This window comes from Typopeltis vanoorti, chromosome 16 (genome assembly GCF_054136105.1).
Source record: "Typopeltis vanoorti isolate ZY-2024b chromosome 16, IOZ_Tvanoo_1.0, whole genome shotgun sequence".
NCBI lineage: Eukaryota > Metazoa > Arthropoda > Arachnida > Uropygi > Thelyphonidae > Typopeltis > Typopeltis vanoorti.
In genome coordinates this window covers 108,669,606-108,687,450 of record NC_143564.1, presented here as the reverse complement: position 1 = coordinate 108,687,450, position 17,845 = coordinate 108,669,606, and the positions used below count along the sequence as shown (strand labels likewise).

General features: G+C 35.9%; 1 protein-coding gene across 1 annotated transcript in view; it reads right to left on the bottom strand.

Moving 5' to 3' along the window:
- Nucleotides 1–17,845, bottom strand: part of LOC150098255 (tubulin-specific chaperone A-like) — a 75,856-nt gene that overhangs the window by 34,190 nt on the left and 23,821 nt on the right. The window contains exon 3 of the mRNA XM_090406691.1: nt 12,503–12,589. Coding sequence (XP_090262817.1) covers nt 12,503–12,589 — 87 coding nt within the window. The remainder of the gene's footprint in view (nt 1–12,502; nt 12,590–17,845) is intronic.

Sequence of the window (17,845 nt, the reverse complement as noted above, 5' to 3'; positions counted from 1 at the left end):
TGCTCCCGATTTATTAAAGAAGCCACAGCAGTTGCCCGCTGTACACAAAACCTTAACAGGAACTAAGGACTAATCTTGCCCATGATCTGGAAGACCCTTATTAGATCTCTTAACTCAACTGAATTACAATACCAACCATAGAACGTTCCTAAATAACAAGTGAGATCATGCATGCTCAATGCATGTTTTGTATGCGCTATGTTCTATTGTCTAATATAATTTGAATTGATTGATTATAGTTTCTAACAATTTTTTACTTTTTAGTGCCTTACATCAGTTATGTACCCTGAAGATACCAACAGCCTTAGTTGGTGAAACTAGTTGGCAAAGCATAGTTGTTTATTATATGTACTTGATCAATATAGTCCCATTAGAAGTCTTTTTATAGTACTTATCTATACTAAAATTCAATAGTTATGTTCCGCTACTACCACAAGCATGTAACTTGTGTGTACTGCATGAAGAGTGATGATGCAGAGTCCGGGCAACAAGAACGGTGGGTAATGCAGCAATCATAGTAGTCACTTTTGGAACTAATTTTGGTGGGAGCGACACAGGCCATAAAATGTCGAAACACTTTTTACCAACCAAATACGATAATAAAATCCACGTTAACAACCCTTTTGGCCAGTACCATTTAAAAGTTAAAAATGTAAAGTTTCAAAATATATGTTTTTTACTTATCTTTAAAACATTTACGAAATAAAATATTCTAATATTGGTGCATGCTATACTACTATAGATAATTAAAATAAAAGTTTAGAAAAAATGGCAATGAAAACCAATATCATCTCGGGAGCCTCAGTTTGCCCACCCCTGTCTTATGCACTACTAACGTACTTATCCTACAGTGTTTTATACCATGGCACAGATTTAAGCTTTCTCCTAAACTTGTTGTAATCACCTGCCTTATAGTTCCCCATATACATCTTCTTGACAGAATGTTCATGTTTTACAATCTCCCAAGTTAAGACTGCAGGGTCACTTTCACCAATTGAAGGTAATGTTGTCAGATTGGTTATGGATAGCTCTTCTGATTCTATGACAAGGTCCAATCCTCTCCTCTCCCCCTCCCCCAGTCTCTTCCATTACATGCTGCCTTAAGTAATTATCTTTTTTAGCAAGTGTATAAATTCTATTTCCTTTCTGCCATGTGATCTTTCTTCCCTTCAGTCAACATCTCCTTAGTTGAAGTACCCCATAATAATCACTCGACCTGTACTCATTGTACTAATATGCCAATGCATGTCTTCCAGATCATCCCTGGAACTCCCTGGGCCTAGAGAAACAATCAACTGTATATTTTGTCTTACTGGCCCTTGATCTCACACCAGACTGCTTCAAATGAACAGCCACACTCCAGCCTATCTCCTATTCTTTTTGGCTGCAATTTATCTGCTATCAGCAATACCCCTCCACCCATCCTATCTTTTTTATTTTCCCTGAAAATACTAAATCCTTCACATTCTATCCCTGTAACTACATCATCTGCAGTTAGCCGATTCTCACTAATGCCTTTAACTTTTGGTGAGGTTGCCTTGTTCCTGATACTTCTGGCATTAGTATATAAGAAACTGCAGCATCTCTTTAGGCTTCCACCTGCCTTTACTTCCTGAATTGACTACCCTATTCATTATTTTTGCTTGTGAAACTAGATTCCACACTTGGTCATTCTCACACTCACTTGCCTCATGGGTGCCTTCGCACAAGCTCACCTGCTTCCACCCTAATTGTTTAAGTTTTCTGAATTCGAACTTCAGCATGCTTGGTGATCAAAGCTCTCTAGACACCTAACACCAAAACCATGCAGAAGCAGTCCATCAGATTGTACAAATCCTTCTTTCCATCAAACACAGACCTGAGCCACAAATCCTACATCATTCTTTCTACACAACCTAAGTACTGAATCATTAGCTATCAATGTCCTCCTCCTCAGTTTGCCTCTATGATAGTGTGATAGGAGACAACTTCACCTTCTCACTCCTCAGTTTTGCCTCTTCTAACAACTCATTTACATCCTCCCTTATAGAATATATCTCCCCTCTCAAATCATTTATACCAACCAAGACAATCAGTTAATTCACCTGAGCTATTTGCATTCGTATATGGCATGACTGATACTGTGAATTTTTGCACCAGAGAAATGCAATTTTGTTACACTTTCATTAAGCCCCTGATCATTGAGTCTCCATAAATAATTTTCTCCCTAACTTGTTTTTCTTTTTTGTTTACTCATTTATTACTACTTGAGACTGCTTGCTTCTTTCTCCTCTCAGCACTGCTAATCTCTTGCTGCTTCTGCAATTTTTCAATTTTGTGCTTTGTCCTGTGAAGGATAACATTCACGTATGCTATTTCTTTATCTCCATTTCATTCTCCTCTATTTCCATCGCTGCATGTTTGACATTAATTCCAATATTTTCCATCCGACCTTTGATATTGTCCACTCTACTAATATTTACTGTATTCTCATCACCTAATAGGCACTCACTTTTGAAACATTTAATACACATTCTTTCTCCCGTTTCAATTTCCTTCCACATATTCTTTAATTTCGGTGACAAATACTTTTCACACACACTGGGATTAGATGGAATATCAGCTCAGGTTTTGCGAGAATGTGCAAAGGAACTGGCAATGCCTATGATTAGGCTGTAAGTCTCAGCTTTTGCAGATTTCCAAGGGAGTGTAAAGAGGGCAAAATAATTCCCTTTAATAAGAGAGGTTCTATTACTGCATTAGCAAATTATAGATCGATAGGCTGTCAGTATGAGCAAAAGATAATGGGTTTCTTGGGGATGAGGAAGCAGTGGAGAAGATTCAGAGACAAATGACCAAAGTGGTGAGTGGAAAGTTATCCCCCCTAGTGTGTGTTAGTGTGTGTGTGTGTGTGTGTGTGTGTGTGTGTGTGTGTGTGTGTGTGTGTGTGTGTGTGTGTGTGTAAGAGTGGTCTGAAAAGTTCTCGACCTAACAATGAAAAAACGAATTTATAATTTCAAAATTATTTTTTATTTTTCAACATAATCTCTCTTAAGACTAATACATTTATTCCAACGATGCTCCAGAGCCATTATCCCTGTAGCGGTTCTCAGAGATCTGCAAAATACCCCTCTACAGCTGCAATCACCTCTTAATTCGAAGAAAAATGCTGACCAGTGAGGAAGATTTTTAGTTTTGGGAAGAGACAGAAGTCAGAGGGAGCCAAATCTGGAGAATAGGGTGGATGTTCCAACAATTCATAGTGCAGATCTCTTAATTTTCCCATTGCCAAAATACATTTCTGGGCAGGTATATTGTCCTGATGAAAGATGATTTTTTTCTTCTGCAAACCGAATCATTTCTCGCGAATTTGTTCGTTTAGTCTGGTTAAAAGATCGGAATAATATTCCCTGGTTTATTGTTTTACCCTTTTAAAGAGAATTAATGAACAAAATGCCTTCAGCATCCCAAAACACTGATGCCATGACCTTTCCTGCTGATGGAACTGACTTTGTCTTCTTTGGTGCTGAACAACCAGTTTCTGTCCGTGGTTTTGACTGCTATTTAGATTCTGGTGCGTAATGGTGAATCCAAGTCTCATCCATAGTAATAAATCTATGCACAAAATCAGTTTTATTTTTATTAAAATGCTCCAAGCACTGTTCAGAGATTTTCATGCAAGTGTGTTTTTGATCTGCTGTGAGCAAGCGCAGCACCCATCTTGTGCAGAGCTTTTTCATTTGCAATTCTTCATGCAAAATATATCCTACACATTCTTTAGAAATGCCTATAGTATTAGCAATTTCACGCACTTTGACTCGCCGGCCATCCAATACCATATTGTGCACTTGATCAATGATTTCTGGTGTTGTTACACTTTTTGGACGTCCTTCACATGGATCATCTTCAAGGCTGGTGCGGCCATGTTTAAACTCAGCAGCCCATTTCTTAATGGTCGAAAACGAAGGAGAAGAGTGCCCATAAACTTTTGTGAACTTCCAATGAATTTCTTTTGCCATTAAAAATTCTTTTACAAAGAATTTTATAACTGCACAATACTCAATTTTATCCATTTCAAGGGATACAGACAACAAGTCTGTATCCCTTGAAATGTGTGATAAGCATCTGTGTGAAATTGCAAGAATGACTTGCAATTTCACACAGATGCTTATGACAGATGTACCAACTTAGAACAAAAAAAAAAAATTTTGCTGATAGTGTTGCTATCTATGGTCGAGGCCGAGAACTTTTCAGATCATCCTCGTGTATGTGTGTGTGTGTGTGTATATATATATATATATATATATATATATAGGAAGATTGATTTACTCGGTTGATGTACATTTTTTAAAAAAATTGAATGAGTAGAAACCGAGAAAGATGAAAAAGTTTATTAGCACGACTAGTTTCAGCTTGTATCAGCCTTCTTTAAGTGCACATTAAAAAAGAAATAACCAGTAAAACATATAGGAAATAAATGTAAACATCACGGAAAGTTAGTGTATATATATATTCAATGTTGAAACGTTGAAGTCTGCACATTCAAAACTGTTCTCTTGTTGGCTTCATTGTTGGGCGTATGCATGCATATGGCATCCTGCAAATGCCAGTATTTGATCGTAGCACAATGACAGTCAGAAAGGTTGTCACTCAGGTTGTTCTTGAGATGTAGGGGGTTGAGAATGATTTCTTTTGTTTCTATTATCTTTCTTTCCAATTCATCGCGGCAATGTAAAATGTTATTAGACTTGTCCCAAAGGACTGTATGGCAAAGGTTTTCTTCATTAGAATCGGCAGAGAACAGAACATGACTAGACAAAGCAATGGCTTGCGTTCTCCTGTAACTGACGTCTCTCTTATGTTCTTCAACACGTAATTCAATCGATTTCTCTGTCTGGCCAAAGTATAGTATATCACAGTTGCACCAAATCTGGTAAACACCGGGATATGTAAGGTTGTGATGTCTAGGTTTCAGACAGCTCACTAACGAGCAGATTTTTGGAAGAGGAGTAAATATATATATATATATATATATATATATGTGTGTGTGTGTGTGTGTGTGTGTGTTACGGTTAAAGTGATAAATCTGATTATTATTAATAATTACCGGTTAAAGTGAATAATTTACGAGAATTAATCACTTTAACCAGTTAAAGTGAATAATTCCTAGAAAAGTCCAGTAAATGTAATAAAAACATGTTTATAGGTTTTATATATAGGTTTTCATTCTCAATAGAAATTATAACAGCTTAGGTTAGTTTATAATGAAAAAAGTAAGGAAAGTACTTCTTTTGCACTCAATGAAATCAGAAATCATTATGAACTAAGCTAACCTAACCTAAACTAACCTAACTTTTTTTGGTTGGGTTAGGTTATTTTATAATGAAAAAAGTAACAAAACTACTCTTTTGCACTCAATGAAATCAGAAATTAACCTAAACTAACCTGGATATCACATGTCGAACCAGAGTATAGTCGTAGTTTGTCGTGGGCAGATTAATGGGGATAAAAGATAAACGTTGTTTTGGGCCGAGCTTAATGATTGCGGGCAGATAAATGGGGATAACAAATTAAAGTTGTTGTGGGCAGATGAACGGGGATAATAGATAAACGTCGTTGCTGGACCTCTTTCATCATCAATAGAGAAACACACTGATCAGTTCCTCTCTGATTTATCTATTATCCCCATTCATCTGCCCACAACAACGTTTATCTTTCATCCCCAATAATCTGCCCACGACAAACTACGACTACACTCTGGTTCGACATGCGACATCCAGGTTGGTTTAGGTTAGGTTATAATGATTTCTGATTTCATTGAGTGCTAAAGAAGTACTTTTTCATTATAAACTAACCTAACCTAACCAATAAAGGTTAGTTTATAATGATTTCTTAGGTTAGGTTAGTTTATAATGATTTCTGATTTCATTGAGTGCAAAAAAAGTACTTTCCTCACTTTTTTCATTATAAACTAACCTAACCTAAGCTGTTATAATTTTTATTGAGAATGAAAACCTATATACAAAAACCTATAAACATGTTTTTATAGCATTTACCAGACTCCTCTAGGAACTATTCACTTTAACCGGTTAAAGTGATTAATTCTAATTATTCACTTTAACTTGTAATTATTAATAATAACCGGATTTATCACTCTAACCTTAACACACACACGCACACACATATATGTAGAAAGTTTTTTTTACCTTCTTAGCTATATACTGTGTTAAAGATACCAAGCAATTTATAAGCTAGGTTTTAATCCTTTTTTTCCCAAGTAAGCAAACAGACAAGTAAGTCAAGTTTGCGCCTGCAAGTAGTGCAAGTCGGGGGCAACTCGTGGTAAAAGTGGAGTAAGCTCCCACTTTCCTTAGTATTTTCCCCTAATGCAAAGCATATCCCCTTGTGGAGATGTACGATGCTATGCATTAAAGGCAAGGGCCACTACCCAGACCGGTTTCGACCTTTATTGAGGTCTCGTCAGTGGGAGCCAGACCTAAAAATGCCAAGGTTGAAGTAATGCAAAGCTTATAAATTTTACCTAAAAAAGTTGCCACAAGGTGCTTTGACGTTATTAAATAAAAATCTCAGGATGAGAGTAAGATGTAGAAAGTTTTTTTACCTTGGGTATATACTATGTTAAAGATACCAAGCAATTTTATAATGTAGGTTTTAATCCTTTTATATATATATATATATATATATATATATATATCCTATATGCCAATTGTAATAACTGCAGATAAATTCAAGGAAGTTTAAGAAAATGCCATGATGTAAAATCAGGTAAAAGATGCAGATGCACATTACAAATACTTAAAATATAAAGAAAATATTAAAATACTATTCAAAATAGATATGAAATTCAAAGACGAGTCACAAGAAAATTTTGCAGATGTTATTCAAAGTAATCCAGAATCTCACTGTTGGTTGATGTTAAGAATTGTTCAGTGGTTGTTCTTCAAGATTCAAATTGTAAACACGAACAGCATGTGTGTGTTTTAGACTATTATTCCTATTTTTAATATTCTGACACGCTTTCCCAAAAAGGTTTAATGAAGTGACACGAAATCTGATATCAAAATTGGAAATACTCGATTTAGCACTTTATGTAGCTAACAGATGACAACTACATTCAATAAAAGTCTTCAGGATTTTTTTTTTTTAAACTAAATCGAGTAACTGCTGTAACAAATTTGGCTTGAAAAGCAAAATAAAAAGACAAACTATGAAAAGAATAAAGAGTGAATATTAAATGTATTTTGAACCAACCAAAGCACTTTATCTATTCAGCCACAATTTTTTAGTGATGATGGCAAATTAAATATGGAAACATAAACAAATCCAGTAGCCATATGCAATATGAGAGAAATTACCTGAAACACTAAATTAGCATTATACAAGCTTGTGTTCAAACCAATTTTAACTTAAGATCTGTGAGCTGGGTTAAAAATAAACAGCTTGGTGATGATTAAAGACTAGTTTCTCAGAAAACAAGTTACTGAACAGATGGTATCAATGGCAGAATCATCTTAAAAATGAAAAGTGAAAATGGAAATAATGAAGTACTTTTTTTTTAAATTGCATGTAAAAAAAAGACTATTTGGTATCTCATAATTTTCCACCCTAGCCAGTTAAATAGTACATTATTTTCACTATGTGTAAATAATCCCCTGATCAAACAGCATGCACATAGATTAATATTCTTAAAAAATACATCTGTTGTATTTTATACAGCAAATACAGTAATCCCTCGATTAATGTGCCCCCGATTAGTGCGTCATTTTTTTTCGATACCCAAATTTGATTAGTGTACCTCTAAAATTCGATTAGTGCGCCTATACACATCTTTAAAAAAAATGTTACAGATTTTAAAAATTTTCTATCTATACATTTTTATGGCTAACTATTTTAAAAAATCACTCACTAGAATGAAATAATTTAGTCACCAATTTAAAACATTTTACAAAGTTATTTTTAATGGCATACTACATTACTTCCATGTACCCTATGTATACTATGTTCCAAATTTTTACCACCAAAATTTATGTTGTCTGCTATAGTACGCCCACAGATTCGAGACCCTTCGACACTTGTGCATGTCACAAAAAGGAGACTCCATTCCGATAATAGGGTAATCAATCCGTCTTCTGGGATGAGTTGTTTATTATTACATGCCGGAAAATTAACTTCTCTTTTATGATCATTGTAGTTTTTAAAGTGGTAACTATTTTGCTTGTATAACAGTTGGAAAATTTTAAGCACGTGATTTCGCATGTTGGTGACCAATTTGTGCATCCTTCGTTTCTTTCTCCCCTTCAAATAACATCCAACAGTTAATTAAATCTCATTCTGAAGAATTAAGTAATTCCAACCTGCTAAATGTACATGCACAGCGGGAAGATCCTGAAAAATATGAAGAAAATTTATCCACTGATAGTCAGCCAAAAGAGATTTCACAGAAACAATTTGAAAATATTTTTCGTACAATCGAAGTTTTTAAGCAGCAATGCTTAGAGGCTGACCCTGATGAAGAGAGAAGCAGTAAAATTTGCAAAAGAGTAGAAGAGGTAATAGGGCCATACCACCGGTTGTATGAAAAAAAAGCAACAAAATGCCCACCAAACAACGTTAGCTCAATTCTTTGTTAAGAAGTACAATAATAAATTTATATTCTGAATATGTTTTATTGTCTTTCAGCTTCATGGTTTCCTTCAACTAGACCCTGAGACACACCCTAATTCTTTTATTAAAAAAAATTAAGGGTCAAAAAAGAAATCTGAGGAAACGAATTATACATTTTCCAATAGGTTATTATATCTGATTAGTGCGTTTTCGATTAATGCGCCTGTTTTAAAGAATGCATTAGGTGCACTAATCGAGGGATTGCTGTATATTCTTAAAAATCTCAATAACTTCACTAAAGTCCATCCCAGGCTTGACTGAGAAAGGTGGGAGTTCTGCTGCAACCTGAACAGTAATAAGAATCTCATCACAAAAAAGTTGTGATGAGAATCATCTCTAATTCCTTTTACAGCACTCTTTCCTCTTTTCTGAGCTTCTTCAACAACCTCCAGAATATTTGGCCACCTTCTTGATATTTATTTTCTATGTTCTTGCCAAAGTCCTTCCATGACTTTTGTTTAGTTAGTTTTACACAGTGTTTAGCTTTCTTACATTTGTCTCTGTATTCTCTAAGAGCACAAGCTGACTTATTTGCCAGGGTCTTTTGATATGCTTTCTTCTTTTCCTTCACTGTCTCTTTTACTTCTTGTGTCCACCACCATGGAATTCTGATTATTCTATCCTTGCAGACAACCTCACCACATGCCTCTCTGGCTGAATCAATCAGGGTTTTCTTCAAGGTTTGCCACTGAATCTCCAAGGTTTGGTTCCTGTTCTCAAATTCTTTCATTTTTTTCTTCAATAATCTTTGTGTATTTTAGTCTACAGTTCACATCTGAGAGCTGCTCAACTTTTATTTGCTTTAAAACTTTCTTACATGTTATTCTTTTCAATATGAAAATCAATTTCATCCTGCTCAAGACTAAGTAGTGATCACTTCCAATTTCAAATCCTCTGTACACTCTGGTGTCCTGCACCAGGAAGAAAACAACACTATCAACAATAACATAGTCAATGAGACTTTTCTTATTCCTTGCCTCTTCTCTCCATGTGAATTTCTGCACATTTTTTGTCCTGAGCAGAAATCTAACAGGTATTTGCCATTATTATTAGCTTTGCTATTTTCTCCAAATTTTCCCAAAATATTTTTGTATGTCTCACAATCATTTCCTACTCTGCTATTTAGATCCCCAACAAGGACCAACTTTTACTTTTTCATTGTGTCAGTAGCTTTCTCTAGAGTCTGAAAAAATTCTTCCACTTCTAGCTTAGTAGAGCCTTCTGTGGGACCATAGGCACAAATAAGTCTCATTGTCCAGTTCCCATTCTGATATTTCCCCATATCACTCTACTTGAGACTGCTTGCCATTCAAGAAGATTAACCTCATATTTAGTGTTGAATACTATGGTTACTCCTTTTCCTTGATTGTCATTGCCTGAATATAACATTTTGTATTTATTGCTCAGAAAGGTCTCGCCAGTTTTTGTCTTTTTTGTTTCAATCACCCCTATTATATCGATCTGGTACTTATTTAATTCCTCAGAAAGCTCCATTTGTTTGCCATTCAGGCTTCTTATGCTGATAGTACCGATCTTCAACTCTGGTGATATTGAGTTGGGGTGTGTTTTAGAGTTTGTTCCAGTAACTGACTTTTGGCTGTTTGGCCAAGTTCCTTGGTGAAAACAACAGGGGCCTTGTTTAACCAGGCAACGCCCCAGCTAGCATGAAATTTTGTCATGTTGTAACATCATTTTTTATTTTGGTTTAAGCCAATAAGAATACAATTTGGTCAGCTAAATCCCAAATTGCCAGCCCATCCTCGTTCGGTCAGTATCCAGATAGATACCCAACAGGGTGCACCATGAGAAGGTGAGGATTGGACATTAGGTCAGAAGAGTTGGTCGGTTCTCTGCATTCCTTTAAAGGCTATGTGGAGGTCTCTTCTCATTTATACAGCTTTCACCCTTTAATTAGTTAATGAGAACAAATACCTAAGTCCAATAACTGGCTCTGACAAAGAACGAAGATGAATGTGAAATGGTAAAGGGATTTATGCTTAAGTTCTGCTGTGCAGCAAGAATGAGCAAAAGATGCCTGTCTGGTATAAAAAGATTAAGTACACAAAATTAAAGATGAAATTAATGAGCACTTAATGACTTAGAAGAAGAAATGAATTTTATCTGAAGTTATACGAGGCCTAGTGAGGATGAAAACAAGAAATTAAAGTAAAATTTGAAAACATTAGAAGTAACATAACAGATCATTCTATTAGGGTATTAATGCAAAAGTGGGAAAGAGACTATACTTATAGATAATGGCAGAAATTGTGAAGAAATTCTTAAAGATAATGGACCACCAAGTTTTCGTGGTCCATTATCTTTATATTGTTGCCAGCATTTGGACCATCACTAACATGAAATCTATCCATAAAGAAATACACAGTGACACTATAGTAGAACCAGAGATATATTTGAAGTATATTACAAACTGTGATAGCTACAAATACATGAAATTATGAATTAGGCAGAAGATGCTACAGTTAGGAGTGGACAAGAACTTGGCAGGATGAACCACTATTTATTACAAATGTGGTAATGAAGGAAATGAACAAGATAAAGTCGGGAAACCATGTAGAAAGACAAACTCTAAAGCCCAAAGTAAAGGAGAATCAAGAAAAAAAAAATCCTAAAAAGAATAGCAGAAAAGATTGAGACCCCAGGATCATTATCCTGTAATCAACAAAAGATTTATAAAAAGTTTAAAGCAGTCAAGTAGTAAATAAACATCCCGATGAACAGAAGTGAAAAAAAAAAAAAAGTAACAACAATTTATTGTGGTAAAAATAACAAAATAAATAAAGTAACAATGAAACAAAAGGCCAGCTGTGAAAGTGAAAAACGTGGTTGGTTGCCCTGAGCATTGAGAAAAGGGACAAGATGTTCACTTTTAAAATTCATCGGGGGGGGGGGGGGGGGATTCTAACTAGGTAAGATGTTACAGATAAAAATAACTCTTCACAATTATTAAATCAGTAAAGAACAAAGTGTTAAAATCTTCCAACACTGTATTCATACGCTTTCATAATTTTTAATATAGCAAAAGTGTTGTGTACACATATGGCAAAGGAAATTTATGATCCACCATCACATTTCAAAAAAGTTCTAAATATGCAGCGAGACACATTATGTACCTGGTACAGAATTTATTACAAGATAATTATTAGATAAGTACTAGATAATTTTTTTTTCCCCTTTATAATTTTCAATTTCTTCTCTAGATCAATTTTGGTGCTTGTATGCATAAGTTCACTTTTTCCACTAATGTTCTTTTTTCCAGTCATGATTGTACTCTGCCCCAGCACACACAAACATTAAAAATTATAAAAATGCATGAATACAAATACACAGCACATATGTGTTAAATGTATTAAAATTTATTTTAATGTATATCCTAGTTTACGTTGTCATTTCCTTAAACTATTTAGTAAAAATGCATAACCAATGTCTAAGCCTTTCCACAAGAACAGCACATGTGTGTTCATAGTAAGGAAGGCAAATGCACATATCACCTATGCTGTCTGGCTTGCAGACAACCACTGTTAGGTGGTTGTCTACAAACATGCAAGTAGTACATGTGCAGTAAAGTAAAATTTTTAAAACTAATTTTTTCACAGTTCTGTCAGGATAATTTGTGTAAGCCTGAATTCATGTAAGTTGAGGTCTCTCTCTATGTGTGTACACACATACGCCTTTTTTTTTTTTTTTTTTTTAATCTCCATGCAGTATTATCATAATATCCTGAACAACCCCTGATAATGCATATCAGGAATTTGATTATTATGATATAAAGAAAACCCTACAAATAACCATAATAATAAAAAAAAAAAATCCCACTTACCAAGATTGACTTTAAGTCACTGATAGCTTTATTTAATCGCTTTTGGCAGTCAGGAATCATAGCAACAGACTCTTGTAATACTTCTTCCTAAAATTCAAGTTTTAAACATTAAATATTTATTTATAAATTAATAATAGACATAATGGAACTTATTTAATGATATATAGTGAAACTTACTTAACAATAAACATAGTGAAAAATGGAAATTTCATCAATAACTAAGCTTATTTGAATACTAGAAAAATGTAAAAAATTACTGAATATTACAAATTTCTAATGTAACATGTCCCATGCCACTCTTTACAGAGGTGACAGTATACCATATCATTGCATACCATCCAAAAAAAAAAAGCATTGCAATACATGTAAACTTTTACCACCATCCTTAATAGAAACTCAGTCATTAATACCCTCAAAACACAGCAATAACAATTTATTCTAATGAGCAAGCTCTTAAGCAAGAATTACTAATTCATATCACAAAACTACAACTAAAAAAAATGGAAATTCAGATAAAACCACAGCAATTCCATATATTAAAGCGATATCAGATAAAATAAACAGAATACCACACCGTTATAATCTTATTGTTACTTTTAAGCCACTTATGAAACTGAAAAACATATTCAACTCTGAGGATCCCTTCCCTCCCAGGCCCAACCTGGAATATACCAAATCCAGCGCACCTATAACTTACCTTATATCAGTGAAACTGGATGCAAAATTCTAATCAGCAAAAAAGAACACAAATGACACATCAAATTAACAATTTTAATAAATCGCACCTCTCTGATCATGATCTTAAGACTACATCAAACTGGTTCAAAATGAACCTGTTCCTTACATTGTACAAAAACTTGGTATGAATGACAATTAAATGAAGCTTGTGAAATTTTGATCAAGCATCTTAATCTAAACAATAATAGTGTACTAACAATCCCTAGAATATAGATGGCATTCAGCCTAAATAACTTCTGTTTGAAGTTCTGTGGCCAACTCTCACTTCAGAACTAAGCAATAATTTCAGCTTTTATTTCATATTGGCCACCATCAAATACTTCTTCTTCTGCAGCTTCTCCCACTTAAGTGGAGTCACCAATGATGATGAGTCTCCTCCACATCCTCCTGTCTTGGGCTGTCACCACATCCAAGTTGTTCATCCTCAAGTCCTCTTCTACCAGCTCCCTCCATCTCTTCTTTGGCCACCCACTATTCCTCCTTCCTTGCACATCATCTGCATGACCCTTCTTCCCACATATTCGTCCTCTCTCCTCATCAAGTGACCAAACCTCTCAACCTTGCCTTCTGTATCTTCGCTCCTAAGTTCATAACTTTCACTGTTCCCCTCACATAGTCATTTCTCAGACGATCCTTTCTGGTCACACCACACATCACCTAAGCATTCTCATCTCTGCTACTTCCATCCTGCTGATGTTATTTTTCCTCAGGGCCACAGTTTCTATAGCATACGTCATAGCTGGCCTCACTACTGTCCTATAGATTTTGCTTTTCAGATTGATCGGCACCCTCTTATCACATAACACTCCAGCCATCTCCCTCCAGTTCCTCTAACCCGCTTGTATCCTGCACCCCACTTCCTTCTCAGCTCCTCCATCTTCTTCCACTGTTGAACCTAAGTATCTAAAGTCCCTTACCTTCCAGCTCCAGATCTGTCTCCTGGCTGCCGCCCACTGTGCAACACATATACTCTGTCTTACTTCTGCTCAGTCTCATACCTCTCTGCCAGTACTTTTCTCCATCTTTCCAGTTTAGTTCCCGCTTCTTCTCTCGAATCTGCACACAGCAAGATGTCATCTGCATACAACATTGTCCAATGATGTATAGAATGTAAAGATGTAAAGGCGCATCTTCTCTCACCTCCTCCGTCACCACCTCCATCGCAACATTAAACAGAAACGGACTTAATGCTGACCCTTGTTGCAAGCCAACTGTTACTTGAAAACTTTCTGTCTGTCCCAGACAAGTCCGAACACTTGTCTTCACATTTCTATACATCTCCCGCACCAACCTGACATATTTCTCTGGAACCTTCTTCTCCCTCAGACACCTCCAGACTTCTTGCCTTGGCACTCTATTGTATGCTTTCTCCAGATCAATAAATGCCAGATGTAGCTTCCCGTTGTTTCTCTCGAAACTTTTCCATCATCTGCCATAACCCAAAGATAGCATCTGTTGTTGATCTACCAGGCATAAAGCCAAATCGTTCCTTTGCAATCACAACCTCCTTCCTCAATCTTCCATCAAGAACCCTTTCTAGGATTTTCGTTGTGTAGGACATCAACTTTATTCCTCGCTCATTTTTACAGTCTTGTGCATCCCCTTTACCCTTGTAGATGGGGACAAGAGTACTCTCCCTCCATTCCTCAGGTATATTTTCCTGTTGGCCACCATCAAATACTATTTTTGTTTTAATTTATCTGTTAACAATATCTAGTCAAATAGAAAACATAGAACTCTAGCTTCAATGTATATACTATATTTGTCAGCGTATAAGATGCACAGACCTATGAGACACCCTTTTTTGTACACATTTTTTATGAAAAATACTTTATCACTGAATATTATAATGAATTTACAGTATTTCAAATATAAAGTAATAAATAGGTCTACTTTCCATATTCTTTAGCATACGCAATCACATGTTGCTTGTATGCGATACTAAAGCAATGCCGACATTTTTCAGCCATAATTTGCCAAGAAATTTACAGAAAATTTAACAACAGAAATTTATCACCGTTCACAACAACCGCAACAACAACTGGAAAGAACAAGAACACAGCTGTGATCGTCGATGCCAGCGCGTGCGCATCCACCGAACTCAACGTAAATGGAATGCTTTCACACACTGCACAGAAGCAAGAAAGAAAAAATCACGTAACTCGGAACAGGGAAAATTTCCAGATATGAAAGTAATAAAAAACTGAGTATCGGCGTATAAGGCACACCCTGTTTTTCAGACCTATTTTCAAAGAAAAAAAGTGCATCTTATATGCCTGCAATTACGGTAGTTTTTTTTTTTCTTTCACCCGAGTCAGGCCAGTAGTGTTAATGGTAAACAAATTGGTGTTATTTTAGCATAGGTCAAAAAGTCATTTAATTATTTTGGTTGATATTAAACTGAAGTTATTACTCGAATAGAAATAGGTGTCTCCATAATTTATTGTAGCGAATTCAGTCCATCAATTTTCCATCCTGGGCATCCATGAAGAAAACATGGTTCTTGTGAAGATATACTGGAGAGAACAGGAAAGTGATTACTTCCATATATGTTCTTTTCGATATTCTACAAACAGGTGGAAAAATAGCAGGGGCATAGATTGTAAGATCTATGGAAGAATACAAGCAGTAAGCATATGAAAGAAGGTGTTCTATCTGCTATTATATTAAGAAGAAATGCGATTATCTTTAGTAGATGCTCAACAATCCAGCCTTTACCCGTGTTGTGGCTAGCATATGCAGACTTAGGAGACAGCTTGGAGCTATAACATGGAACGAGTAAGTAAGCGGTAAGGAAATAAATGCTGCATGGGAACTGACAAAAAAATACATAACAGCATCAATGTGCGAATGTATTCCGAAGGCCAAAACGCTGAATAAGGTAGGTGTAAAATGGATGAATGTGGAGCTTAAGCATGAAATCTGGAAAAAGAAAGTACTTTGGAGGAAGTATAAGATGAATAATGGTACTAATCAGTCACATGAAGAGTATAAAGAACAAGCTAGAAGAGTGACTCAGTGAGTAAAGAAAACAAAGGTAGAATATGAGCAGAAATTGGCAAATCAGGCAAAGAAAAACCCTAGAGAGTTATTTAGATATGTGACAAGTAGAAGGAAGAATGATCATGGTAAGATGAAGTTAAGGGATGAAAGTGGTAGAATGGTAACTGCTGCAGAAGATATTGTTGAGGTATTCAATGATCAATTTATAAGGGTGTTTCATTCTGATCAGAGTGGAATCATGAGGAAATTAAGTGTAGAGGACATGGGAGGGGATCGCTTTATTTTGAGTGAGCAAGAGGTGTTTGAGGAAATAAATAACCTTGATGTCAATAAGGCAATAGGATTTGATGACATATCACCAAGCATGTTAAGGAAATGTTCCAGGGAATTGGCAGTGGCATTACTGTTCAGACATGCCAATCTTACGACAGCACAGGTTCCAAGGTAGTAGGAGGGTAAAATTGTTCTACTGAATAAAGGTGATGATAAGGCTGTAGCTTCAAATTATAGGCTGGTCTGTATATCTGGAGTTGGGGTGAAGGTCCTGGAGAGATTGGTGAGAAGTAGGATACAGAAATGGGTTGATAACAGCAGTATTCTCTGTGGTTATCAGCATGGCTTTGTTAAGGGGAGATCATGTTTCACTAACTTACTTATGTACTATAACACAGTGACAAATACCTTGGACAGGGGAGATGCATATACAGTGGTGTACTTAGATTTTGCAAAGGCTTTTGAGAGAGAGAGAGAGAGAGACTGCCACACGATAAGCTCTTAAATAAATTAAAACAGATGAGATTGGATAAAATACTTCTGAGTTGGATCAATGACTGGCTGTCGGATAGGTATCAGGTATATGGGTAGCAGTGTGCCGCAGGGGTCAGTTTTGGGGTCATTGTTGTTCAATTTGTATGTTAATGATATTGGATTGAGTTTAACTAGTGATATCCAGATGTTTGCATATGATGCAAAACTGGGGAGAGCAATGCAGAGTCAAGTAGATGTTATTGCCTTACAAGAAGACTTGAATAGATTGCATGAATGGGCATGTAAATGGAACTCTCAGTTCAATGTTGCAAAGTGTAAGGTTTTGAGATGTGGTAAGCAACGATGGGATGCAAAGTATACACTTGGTGGGGAAACTTTAACGAAAGTAGAGGAGATGAGAGATCTAGGGATGATGGTGGACAAGAACCTGAAATTCAGGGGTCACAATGCACAAGTTGTGAAGACATCACATTGAATAATGGCAATGATGCAGAGGACCCTGACATGCAGAAATAGAGAGGTTATGATTCCATTGTATAAGGCCTTGATCAGGCCTCATGGATTATTGTGCACAGATTTGGTCGCTGGGTTTTCATGGTGACAAGGATATGTTTGAAAGGGTCCAGAGAAGATTCAACAGAGTAATCAGTGGCCTTTCGAATGTCAAGTATGAGGACAGATTGAGAGAAAATGTAAGTTGCAGAGTCTCATGAATAGGATATGATTGAGACATATAAGCTAGTCAGGGATTGTTATCAGGTCGACATGAAAGAGATTTTTCATAGAATGGGAGAGGGGAGTAGAACAAGAGGCCACTGCTGGAAACTGGATAAG